The sequence below is a fragment of the Gorilla gorilla genome, chromosome 15 (assembly GCF_029281585.2).
Source record: "Gorilla gorilla gorilla isolate KB3781 chromosome 15, NHGRI_mGorGor1-v2.1_pri, whole genome shotgun sequence".
In the NCBI taxonomy this organism is placed as follows: domain Eukaryota; kingdom Metazoa; phylum Chordata; class Mammalia; order Primates; family Hominidae; genus Gorilla; species Gorilla gorilla.
In genome coordinates, this window is record NC_073239.2 from 69,803,695 (window position 1) to 69,815,866 (window position 12,172).

Sequence of the window (12,172 nt, forward strand, 5' to 3'; positions counted from 1 at the left end):
TTTGAGATGGAGTGTTGCTCTGTTGCCTAGGCTGGAGTGCAGTGGCACAATCTCAACTCACTGCAATCTCCCCCTCCCAGGTTCAAGCAATTCTCCTGCCTCAGACTCCCGAGTAGTTGGAATTACAAGCATGTGCTACCATGCCCAGCTAATTTTTGTATTTCTAGTAGAGACGGTGTTTCATCATCTTGGCCAGGCTGGTCTTGAACTCCTGACCTCGTGATCCACCCACCTCTGCCTCCCAAAGTGCTGGGATTACAGGTGTGAGCCACCGCCCCAGGCCCACTTGACCTTTTTCTAAAATGCTAGACAGATGAGGTGTAGACAGATACAAACTGGATGAAGGTCCAGGACTAAAGACATTCCAGACTTGGAGAATGATAGATGCATGAGTGCAAAGTGGAGAATGTGAGCTGCCCAGCTGGACTGGAATGCAGATTGTTGGGAGATAAGGATGAAAATGTGGGCTCGGAGACCGTACAAAACCTCTGAGCACTTTACTTTGGCTTTTATCCTGTAGGCAATAAGGAGTCGTTAGCGCTGAAATGCAGCCAGCGCTATGTTGGGGCTGGATTAATCTCAAAATCACTGGGAAGGCAGCGGGGCAAACCAGAGGTGTGGCAATCAGCACGGAGGCTACTCTCACTTGTGTGGAGGCCATGGGACTAGAAAGCACTTGAATAGGTGTGGTTTCAATCAAACATGTTTTGGGGCTTTTAGTAAGTGACATGTAAGTTGGTGACTTGCACAGTCACTTACTAAAGATGAGGAAAGGGAGTATATTTTAAAATGTTTAGTGGAAAGGAGCTCTTAGATTTTGGAGCAAGGCCTGTTATGGCTTTAGAGTACAAAGAAAAGTCATGGAGAATGTCATCACAGCCTTGTCTTAAGATGGTGCCACACTACAGCAGGCACAGGACAAAGAACTGAATTTGGATGACGGTGACAGCAATGACAAGAGAAAAGATGCAAGGCTGTGTGAGGGGAAAATCAACAGGGATTGGTCTAATTACATGCAAAGGGTAAAGGACTAGAAATCTGAGTCTTGAATGATGACAGCAGTAATGACTGGGAGTAAATTCGTAAATGTATTTTTTTTTGTAAACCAAGAATAATTTTGTTATTTAAAACAAATTCTGCCACAGCCAACTTCTATTTATAAGTACATTTCTAACATTTAGATATTACACATTCATTTTTAAGTATTAAGAAAATGAGGGCTTTTCAATTGAGGTGAAAGACTATCTTTGAGATAAAGTATCTCTATCTGGCAACGCTGTGGAATACTAACCAGTTGTTCTCACAAAATAACATGCAGGCAAAGCAATTCCAAAAGGCAGAAGTTCATTTCTACTGAATTAATACTATGTAAACATTAAAAACAAGTACAAAAATAAATATTAAATAAAAGTTTTGCTTTTATTTAAAATAAAATGCATTTATACAGTCTTTGAACCATGGATTATTGAACAATACTGGTAATCCACCTCTCCCTCGCACCCTTTTGGGCTATGTGAGCTAGGAATTTTCTGACTAGCACCAATACAGATTGTAACAGCGCAACAGACTAGAACATGGCCAGTCCAGGCATTAGAGTTAAGGACATTGTGGCAAATCATGATCATAATGAAGGCATTCTTAATTTAGTAGATATTAAAACTGCACGTTAATTATATCTCTTAAAGGCATTTAATTAATGCAGAGATTGCTACATTTAAGCCATCTGCTAGTTGTGAGTAGTTTTTAAAAAACTGTACAATTTTATAAAATTTGTGTTTGTACATTAGTTACACAAAATGCATACTTCATAGAACTTTACTTCATATTGTAATGCAAAGAGTTGCATATTTTAGGCAGACAGTGATTATGCTGGTGAATACTAAAAGTGTAATACAATATGGTGTAAAAATAAAAACACGAGACAATATACATAACATGCTTATTCAAGGACAAAAACAAATCAAGCACGACGGACTAATAGCATTTTCCTTCAAGGTCAAACACAATGACATTACTAAATATTCAGGCCTCCTGCATGCCTGATTTATTTGGGGCTGGGGGAGGAATTAAATGGCTACCAGAAGTAGGATATTTTAAAACATGATATCAAATTAAACATACATTAAATCACATGCATTAGACATGATAAATACAGTTCATATAGGTTAAGCCCTGGATAGCTTTAAAATAGATGGCTTGTTTCTTAGTTTGGCTAGCTTAAATCAGTGATGGTTTGTTCCTGATTTGCCCACTATTTCAGTTTTCAATTCATGGCCCTAAGGAATGTGTGCCAAATTCAAGTTTATTATATCATATCATGATAGATTAATAGTCGTGCTTGTTTAGTGCACATATTAACTGGTCTGGTAAGGCAAAGAAGTTTTCATGATAAAATGATAAATTTCAAGCTTACTTTATTAAGCAGCATATAACAAACAGCTTTTAAAGTTAAATATTGTTATGGCCGTGGAGTTTCATTAAACAGTATTTCTATTCACACCCAACCACTGGTAAGTTTGTAGAACATCTCTTCATCTAAACTCTCGTTTTGGTCTTTTGCACGTGTTGAGAGAAATATGTAGCCACCAATGAATTCATGAACCACTTTGCAATCTACTTCAGTACAAATGAAGGACAATCGTACTTCATCTGCAAACTCTACGGTGACCTGGAACAAAGACAAGAACCATCAGTGCTGTCCCAAATGCTAGGTGGCTGGGTCCACACAAAACTACTGTGCTACTTAAAGTCTGTCGTATCACAAAACACTTGTTGATCCTCAAATGATCAGTCTGTCTAAAACCTAAACTAATAATGCTTTAAGTCCCAAAGAAGAAGCTAAGTTTATTGCCCTTCCCCTACACTTTAAGTTTTCATGTTCTGAAAAGGAAGACTAGGAATGCAAGGGTTTTAGGTCGTTCAGTTCTCAAATGGTCTCTGGTGATTCAATTAATGAGAATGCCTCTCTTCAAGTCGTGCAGGAAAGCCTACTTCCTGTGTTTTAATATTCGCTTCAGATACTTAAACTTTAGGTATCACGTTTGAGTATTTCAGAAATATAAGATTCTTTGAAGTAATAGGAATTGATACAATAAATCCAATATGATCCTAAACCAAATGACTTATTAGTAAAAGATGGTTCATTTTAAATGATATTCGTATACTCCAAGACTGGGGGCAACATGATGTACAGTGGTAAATGTGCCAGGTTTTTCAGCCTAAAGCATCTGAGTTTGAAATGATTCTGTAGTTACTTTGTGCGTGGTCATAGACAATGATGGCCCTCAAGTCTCTCTATTGCAGTGTCTTCATTTGTAACGTACGGTAATCCAACTACCTTAAAAGGCTGTGATGAGGTTTAGAGACAGGGTACTAATGTAAGCCTCTAGTATCATGTCTGGCACAGGGTAGGCATTCAACAAACAGTAGCTGCTATTTCAGAGTAGATCGGCTTTATCCATTACAGAAAGACAAAAAAGGCAACATTCTAAGCAAATTATGCACTTAGAATTTTAGTAACTGGGCTAATTATGAAATAGGCAAATTTAAGTGAGAAATGAATAGTCAACCACGGTCTGTCTGTACTTTAAGAGGTGGTGGTACAAATAATCATCAGAATTTATAGGCCTTTTTATTCTTAATATACTAATTTGTATCAGAGAAAGACTATATTCAAGTAACATTGTTACGAGTTTACCATTTTGATTTCCCAGTTGACATTCCACTGTTTCATGTTGCTGAAACGCCATGTTTTAATTGCATCTCCAGTGCTGGCATCCATCCGAATCAGTCTGTTGTATGCAATTCCAATAAGTTCTTCTTTTTTGCCCCCTTGGAACCTATAACATTTAAGAAAAGAACAGTTAAAAACATGTTGTGGGGGAACATGTTGGACTGCTTTTCTTCAAGGTAAGTGTTCTCTCTAACCCTAAAAGAGTACTATTCTTTTTTTTTTTTTTTTTTTTTTTTGAGACGGAGTCTTGCTCTGTTGCCCAGGCTGGAATGCAGTGGCGCGATCTCAGCTCACTGCAAGCTCCGCCTCCTGGGTTCACGCCATTCTCCTGCCTCAGCCTCCCGAGTAGCTGGGACTACAGGTGCCCACCACCACGCCCCGCTAATTTTTTGTATTTTTAGTAGAGACAGGGTTTCACTGTGTTAGCCAGGATGGTCTCTATCTCCTGACCTCATGATCCACCCGCCTCGGCCTCCCACAGTGCTGCGATTACAGGCGTGAGCCACCGTGCCTGGCCAAGAGTGCTATTCTCTTAGTAGTAAAACAAACACAATTATCTTGAATTTTTAATGTAGAAATTAAAAGCTTACAAAATACATTCTAACAGTCTTTGAATTCTACTGTAATATGAGTTAATGGGTCTACATAGGTATGCTTTAGATGTTTAATATCTAATTACATGAGGTAGATTAAGCAAAAATGCAGATTAAGGTTTACACATAGATGCTTAGAACCACTGACCTTGCAATGAAGTGAGTGATGCCAAATTCAGGTAATGACTGCCAAGCTTGAATAAATCTCATCTTGGCTTCAATTAGACTCATCTGAGCTACATTCTGATGGGCCTCCAAGATTCTCGCTGTTATCTAAACATGAGTAAACATCACCTTTACCACTGAACATTATTCTCTCATGGGAGAACTGAGACAAAAGATCAAAAGATTGAATTACGCACCCCGTACCCCAAAATCATATTGTAAGAGTTGAAATCAAAATATCTGAAGCTACATTTGGACATTGTAATAATGTAATGTATAACGATTTTTCAAAATAAGTCTTAATTTCAGTTTTCATATATCAACAAAAAGTACTATTAGGAGTACATAGTTGCCACACTTGAGACATATTCCAAATGCATACACATAACGGTACTACTATTACAGAACAGCACATTCTAATCCACATATACATGAGTTTTAATTAAATTTAGCACTATGTCTATAATCAGAATGAACACCTGGAATACATGTTTCTAGCAGGAATATTTGTTAGCAGCTTTAAGGTACTTGAAATCACCATAATCATTTCTATTTTAAATTTAAATTTCACTACTGGGGTAAATTCCATGAGGGAAGGTTGTGGCTATGAATTTTTATTTATTCTTTTTCTTTTGTGGTAAATATGGAGAACTTACCAAATCTCTTATATAGCCTGGCTGTAGATGGCAATGCGAGGAAAGAAAAAGGAAGCAGAAAGAAAAAAAAAGGCAATCAGAAAAAATGGCAACGAAGCAAAGAAAAAGTTGCGGTCACCTGCAAACCAAAATTCCAGCCAAAAGTCATGCAAAAAACTACTTTAGGTAGAAACCAAGCAAAGTAAATGCAAGAATGAAAAATGAAAATGAGGAAGCAGCAATTACTTTCCATTTAGAACACTGAGAAACACTCCACATTATTTTAGAATGTTAAATGTTGCTAAAGAACCTAAGGGTAGAAATTTGTAGGGAGAAGATAAAAAGAGCAAATATTTCTTTCCCCCTACATCGTGTACCCAGTTCTCACAGGTTAGGGTAAAGCCAATTATTTTAGTAGCAAAATAAAAGTATCCAAAAGCCTTTAAAGTCTTCTCAGATTTAGTCAGATAATATGATCCATGCACTGCTTTTCAGAAATAAGAATTTGAAGGCATAAAATAAGTGCAGTGCCCATCCGTTTCTTTTTTAACACAAGAAAAGCAAACCCCTCAGTTACCATGTGTTTTTTGCATCCTTTTTCCTGGAAGGGAAAATAAAGAGATGCCGTATACTACATGAGGAATTTCGGCTTTATGGCATTAGTCATTTCCATTTAGATTAACATAAATCAACATATAGAATAATTCTTCAAAATTTAAAAATCCAGTTTGAGAGTCATATTTATTTAAAAATACCCATAGCATGTTTAGTTAATAGATGTATAATTGAAGGGAATTAAAAGATGTATAATTGAAGGGAATTAAAGTAGGTTAAATACAACAGGTTATTTGGATAGACCCAAAAGAAAACTACGAGTCTATGCCCAGGTAGGGAAGAATGATGTCCTTGTGGCCTGCACATCTTCCTACAGCCTCCAGAATGCAACTGGATACAGCTTAATAATTACTGAGCACTATGTCCAGTGTGACTAGTGTGGTATCTGACACACAGTAGCAACTAAACTTCTGAATGTCACTACTTACTAGGCACCAGGGCAATAACATCATGGTCGCTATTCTCTGGAAACATTTTTTTTTTTTCTGAGACAGAGTTTCACTCTTGTCACCCAGGCTGGAGTGCAATGGCGCCATCTTGGCTCACTGCAACCTCCACCTCCCGGGTACAAGTGATTCTCCTGCCTCAGCCTCCCAAGTAGCTGGCATTATAGGCGTGCACCACCACGCCTGGCTAATTTTTGTATTTTTAGTAGAGATGGGGTTTCACCATGTTGGCCAGGCTGGTCTCAAACTCCTGACCTCAAGTGATCCACCCGCCTCGGCCTCTCAAAGTGCTGGGATTACAGGCGTGAGCCACTGTGCCTGGCCAACAATTTGTAAGTCTATTCCAGCAGAGTGTGGTGGCTCACACCTGTAATCCCAGTGCTTCGGGAGGCCAAGGCAGGCAGATCACTTGAGCTCAAGAGTCTGAGACCAGTCTAAGCAACATAGCGAGACCCCATCTGTACAAAAAATACAAAAATTAGCCTGGAGTGGCAGTGCGTGCCTGTGGTTCTAGTTACTAGGGAGGCTGAGGTGGGAGGATTGCTTGAGCCTGGGAGATGGAGGCTGCAGTGCGCTTGAGCTATGATGGTGCCACCGCACTCCAGCCTGGGAGACAGAGAGACTCTGCCTCAAAGAGAACAAAATACACACCAAAAAATCTAACCTATAGCTCTAGTGAGAGAAAGGAGGGTTAAAAATGTGCATTTGATTAGATGGCAACATGAAAGGCAAGGCCAGAAGGATCTTTAACCATGGACCACACACAAACTGTCCTCCTGTCAGTTAAAGATAAATCTTCAGTTGATAGTTTCTAGTCAAGAACTATCATTTAAAAGGCTTCTGAGAAAACAAATAGTTGACAGTGAAAACAATGTGTGGCAGCTCTCGTTTAAGCTCTTTTATCTCCCTGATACCTTACTGTGAAATGATAAAATTGGTCAGGTTTGAAATTACTTATTGCCTTTGAAGGCAAATAAGTTCACTTTTAGAAACAAGATTCTGTATAAGTAATTTTAAAATATTTAAATAACTACGAATGAAAAATGAAATTAGCACTTGCTTTACTTTCTCGTTTTAACTTACAATCTACATTCCATACAGTTCCCCAGGGCAGCATTTCCTCCATTCCTTACTACTCCCACATCATATGACCATGGGATAAACAATTTCTAGGCTTACACAACCTCTGAGACTTAAAGACAAATATTCTGTGATTAAAACTTCTGAACATTTAGGTAGAAATAATTTTAGACCCAAATAATATTATATTTAAAGTTAAGGAATTAGTAAGTGTTCTGGGCATTTCATTGAGCCTTTTTAGTATGTTTTAAAATTATTCCTTAACAAAGATTAAAACAAAATTAGATAAAAACAAAATGTTTATTTTAAAGGTCTTCGTCCCCCTACCCCCAAACTAAAGCCTTTTCCTTTTATGGCATGATGTTGGGGGCAGAGAATACCAGGGCCTATCCCAAGTGAAATTCCCCTGTAAAGGACTTTTTATGTTGTACCAAAGAACCATTTTCCTAAGTAGCAGCCCTTTTATGGTATTAATTTCCAAAGAAAAGAATACTAAACAGAGTGAACAAAAGCAAATTTCAATGAAAATTTACCAAACTGTGTAACTATGTGTAAAATTTTGGTTAGGTTCTGACTGAAAACGTTAAGAAAAGACACGGCTAAAAATGTACTCTTGTAAAGTTTCTTTCTAAAGCTGGAAAAGCCAATTTCAACAAGAGCAGGTATTATAGATTTTGTTGAGAAATGCTGGCTGCACTTTATGTCACATTTACTTAATTATATATGGAATAAAATTAAATAAATTAAGGAACACAAAGCATTGAGACCATACTCAATGCCCTAAAATGTCTGAAAGAACACCATGTTAACAGAATGATTTCTGCAAGTTGTTTAGAGTAAGTTCTCAACTATTCTGTGTCCTTATCTGTTCTATTAAAATGATAAAGATTTTCTTTTAAATGACCAATTTAAACTGACTAAAGGTTACTTTATTTTCTACAGATTGAGTATCCATTATCCAAAATTCTTGGGACCAGAAGTGTTTTGGGTTTCAGATTTTTTTGGATTTTGGAATATCTGCATTATACTTACCAGTTGAGGATCCCAAATCTGAAATCCAAAATGTGCCAATGAGCATCTGAGAGTCATGTTGGCACTCAAAAAGTTTCAGATTTTGGAGGATTTCAGAGGTTCAGATTAGGGATACTCTAACTGTATTTTATATTCTAACCACCTGATACAAAATTAAGACTAAAAAGTTTTGTTTAAGAGGGGAAAAACAAAGTTATGTACAAAATTATCAAAACAAACCAGCACAGTAGATGAAGTAAAATGAAGTAAGTACCTGCTTGTTCTTATACTTTTTTAGATAGCGGGGAGACACCAAACATTCAGGAGTTATATCAGTCGTGATCTGCTCTGGTATTAACTGAGGATCTGGGTTTAAATGCTGCATCTTCAGAAAGGAAAGAATATTCTGAACTTCTAAGTTGTAAGAACTGTCCGCCATGGTCTTGCCTTTGGAGGCTAATCTGCAGGCTGCCATCCAGTGTGCATACTGTTTTTCCTGGAGAAAAGAAATACTGATGTGTGTAATGTATCATGAGGTGGGTCTTTCAAGTATAAAATATAAGGATGACTGGTCAACTCATTTAAGAAAATTGAAGTGTATTTTTAATTGGAAAACTTACATTGTCACAACGAAGCCAGATTTCATTCATGCCTTCTGCAACTGGAATCAGGAGTTTAATGTTAAATTTTTGGCCTGAAATGTTTACATCTGGGGTAACTTCACATCCTGTAACAAAAAATTTTTATTAAAATGGCTAAATTTACTTTTAAGAAATCTCAACTCAATACAAGCAGTCCTCATTTTGTGGCATCTTAACATGTTGGATTTTGCCATAGTACTTTATGAAGGCATCCGCTGCAGAAGGTAACATACACATATACTTGGGAAGCTGGAATGAAAACAACTGTATTCAGGCCAGGTGTGGTAGCTCACGCCTGTAATCTCAGCACTTTGGGAGGCCGAGGCGGGTGGATCACCTGAGGTCAGGAGTTTGAGACCAGCTGACCAACATGGTGAAACCATGTCTCTGCTAAATACAAAAAATTAGCCGGGGGTGGTGGTGGACACCTGTAATCCCAGCTACTTGGGAGGCTGAGGCAGGAGAATCACTTGAACCTGTGAGGTGGAGGTTGCAGTGAGCTGAGATCGCACCGTTGCACTCCAGCCTGGGCAACAAAAGCGAAACTCTCTTCAGAATTTCACTTTGTAGGAGGCTTTACAGAAGGGAGTGCAGATTTACTGAACTAGGTGTTAGATAATGGCATAACAGCTGGCATAAACAAGTAGTAACAGTATAATAAATATAGCGAAGTAGAGCTCTGCAGTCAGAGAGACTTGGGTTCCAGACCTTTCTTTGTCACTTATTAATAATAATTATGGGCCATTTAACTTCTCTAAGTCGACATTTCCTGACCTTGAACTCTACCTCACAGGGATGATTTAAGGATAAATAAGATAATACACATGTCAAAGCTTCCTAAAGCTTATTCCAATTGTCTGAGAATGACATGAACAAAGCACAGTGTCATATGATCATGCAGTAGGCTCTACGAAGAAAATTTTAAATTGTTAGTAGGGCTTGCTTTTTCAATTCCTCTTGGCACAGAATATAAGAAGATCATACACACTCCATATTCAGAAGAACAAATGTTAAAATTGTCATTTTCCCTGTCTACATAAATATTTTAGTATTAAATAAAAAGAACACTTTAGATAAAGGAGAGGCCCTCTTTATTCTCCTCCCCAGAAGCAACTCCTACCATAAATTTGGTAGATTCCCCCCTGCCCTTTGTTTTCTTTTTAAAATATTTACTACATATAAATTTCTTCTTTTATATCTCCTTTTATACAGGCTTTAGAATGATGAGAACATGTGTGATGAACTGTTTAATGTGTAAAGTTGAAACAGTTGTTTGAAAGTACACAATCTTTTACACAAATATCATTAATAATTCAAGAGGATTTACAGTACACAATTCCATAATAATTAGGCCTCTTTTAAAAAAACAAGAAAACTAAACAAGGAGAGACAAAGAGGGTGGTAACTCAGGCACTAGTATAGGCTCAAGAGGCCTACAGGGGCCACATCTCAAACACCCATTCCATGCCACCTCAGCTATCTACTTCCACGGCAACCACTGGACTTCCTCAGTTACCCAATTAGTGTACATCTGAAAGATGAAATGCAAACAGCCAATTCTGATCACAATCTCTAATCCTAACTCTTTGAGGAACCCTATGCTGCAACCCCTCCACTTTCTCCCCAACAGCAACAGAAGGAAGCAACAGCTCCCTCCTTCCCAACCAGCCTGGACCACATTCACTGGACATCAACTCCAACTGCCGAGACTCACTGTCTTCACATTAGACATTCTCCTAGCAAAATCTGCACCCTAGGTAAATAAATCCCTCTAACTTTTCCTTGCCTATACTCAGGCTGCTTAGCACTGCAAGATGGGAAGAAGCAAGAAAAAAAGGTTTCACTAGAGATTCATGGATACCAACCTCAGCTGGGCCCTTTATGCTTGCATCCTTCTGTGCTTATACAGACATTTTCAACAATGCCTATTTCAAATCTTCTCAGACATCCTACAATGTCACTTGGTCTCAAGGGACAACTCCACCTCTTATCTCTCCAACAAAATGAAAGCCACCAGAAGTTAAGTCCATCCATTTCCTGCCACCCTACAAGATAAACTTAGCTGTCCTTGCTTCCACGCAGTGCAAGAGGCATCCCTCATCCTCCAGCTTTCCTATCCAAGTGGGCTGAGTTCATTACCATCCGAGCAACCCTGCTCCACCACTGAGATCCTCCCTCTCAGACACTAGATTTCCTTCTTTCTACTGTCACATTTCCACCAGCATTTAATTTCCTTGAGTCTCTCCCATCTTACACCACAACCTACCTCCCTTTTCTGTTACCTCTTTCCCCCTTCCTTGTCATAAAGTTCATTAAAAAGCTTTGCCTCCTTTTTTTTCTTTTTTTTAAAATAGAGACAGGGTTTCACCATGTTGCCCAGGCTGTTCTCAAACTCCTGGGCTCAAGCAATCCACCACCTGCCTTGGCCTCCCAAAATGTTGGGATTATAAGCATGAACCACCGTGCCCAGCCATTTTTGTCTCTTATTTACTTCTCAGTGACGTACTTTGGCTCCATACTCAATAAACCACTGAAGTCTACTTAACTTGTTCTTATCAAGGTCATGAACTACATGGCTAGATACTATGTTGGCCTAACTACTTTACTTTACTACAGTACTGGACACTGTTGACTACTCTGTCCTTTTGAAACAACTTTTATCTTAGCTTTCATCATACTTCACTGCCATAGTCTTCCTATGCATTTTTTTTTTTTTTTGTTTCCTTTGCAAGGTCCCCTTCTAACCTGCCCTGTCTCTTAAACATGGGTGATCTGCAGGGTTCTATTCTTCATCTTGTCTTCTCACATTACAGACAACCATTGCAATGGCTGCACTTACCATTACTGCTGTTACCCTATCAGTATCTGTAGCATGTGCATCTCCCCCCAATCCAATGTCTACAGGCTAGCTCCACATAGACATCCCACAGGCACCTCAAATTCAAAATATCCCCAAATTAAACTCATCTTTCCCCCCAAACCCAGCTCCTTTTTCTACATTCTTCTCATCTTCTACATTCTTATCTCAGTATCACACTATCCACCCAATTGCACAAGTCAGAAAAATGACCCCACTTCAACCTCCTCCCAAATAAGTCACCCAGACTATTGACCAAACTTCCTCAGTATCTATTCAATCTGCCCCTTTTCTCATCCCATGTTGATTACCTTAATTTGGATTACTATCATCTCTCTAAAATGACTCCTCTGCACCATAACTGGTATAAATATGGATCTTGTCATTTTTGTGTTA

At 38.4% G+C, this 12,172-nt stretch overlaps 1 protein-coding gene across 4 annotated transcripts in view; it reads right to left on the reverse strand.

The window, feature by feature from the left end:
• Nucleotides 1-1,400: 1,400 nt before the first annotated feature.
• FERMT2 (FERM domain containing kindlin 2) overlaps nucleotides 1,401-12,172 on the reverse strand; it is a 94,206-nt gene continuing 83,434 nt past the window's right edge. For 2 of the 4 annotated variants that reach the window (XM_019010053.4, XM_019010051.4), the window contains 6 exons: nucleotides 8,899-9,005; nucleotides 8,553-8,774; nucleotides 5,148-5,168; nucleotides 4,475-4,599; nucleotides 3,698-3,839; nucleotides 1,401-2,668 (listed from right to left, as the gene is read on the reverse strand). In XM_019010053.4, coding sequence (XP_018865598.1) covers nucleotides 2,495-2,668; nucleotides 3,698-3,839; nucleotides 4,475-4,599; nucleotides 5,148-5,168; nucleotides 8,553-8,774; nucleotides 8,899-9,005 — 791 coding nt within the window. In that variant the 3' untranslated portion in view covers nucleotides 1,401-2,494. The remainder of the gene's footprint in view (nucleotides 2,669-3,697; nucleotides 3,840-4,474; nucleotides 4,600-5,147; nucleotides 5,169-8,552; nucleotides 8,775-8,898; nucleotides 9,006-12,172) is intronic. The other 2 variants (XM_019010054.4, XM_019010052.4) reach the window with 1 other exon arrangement.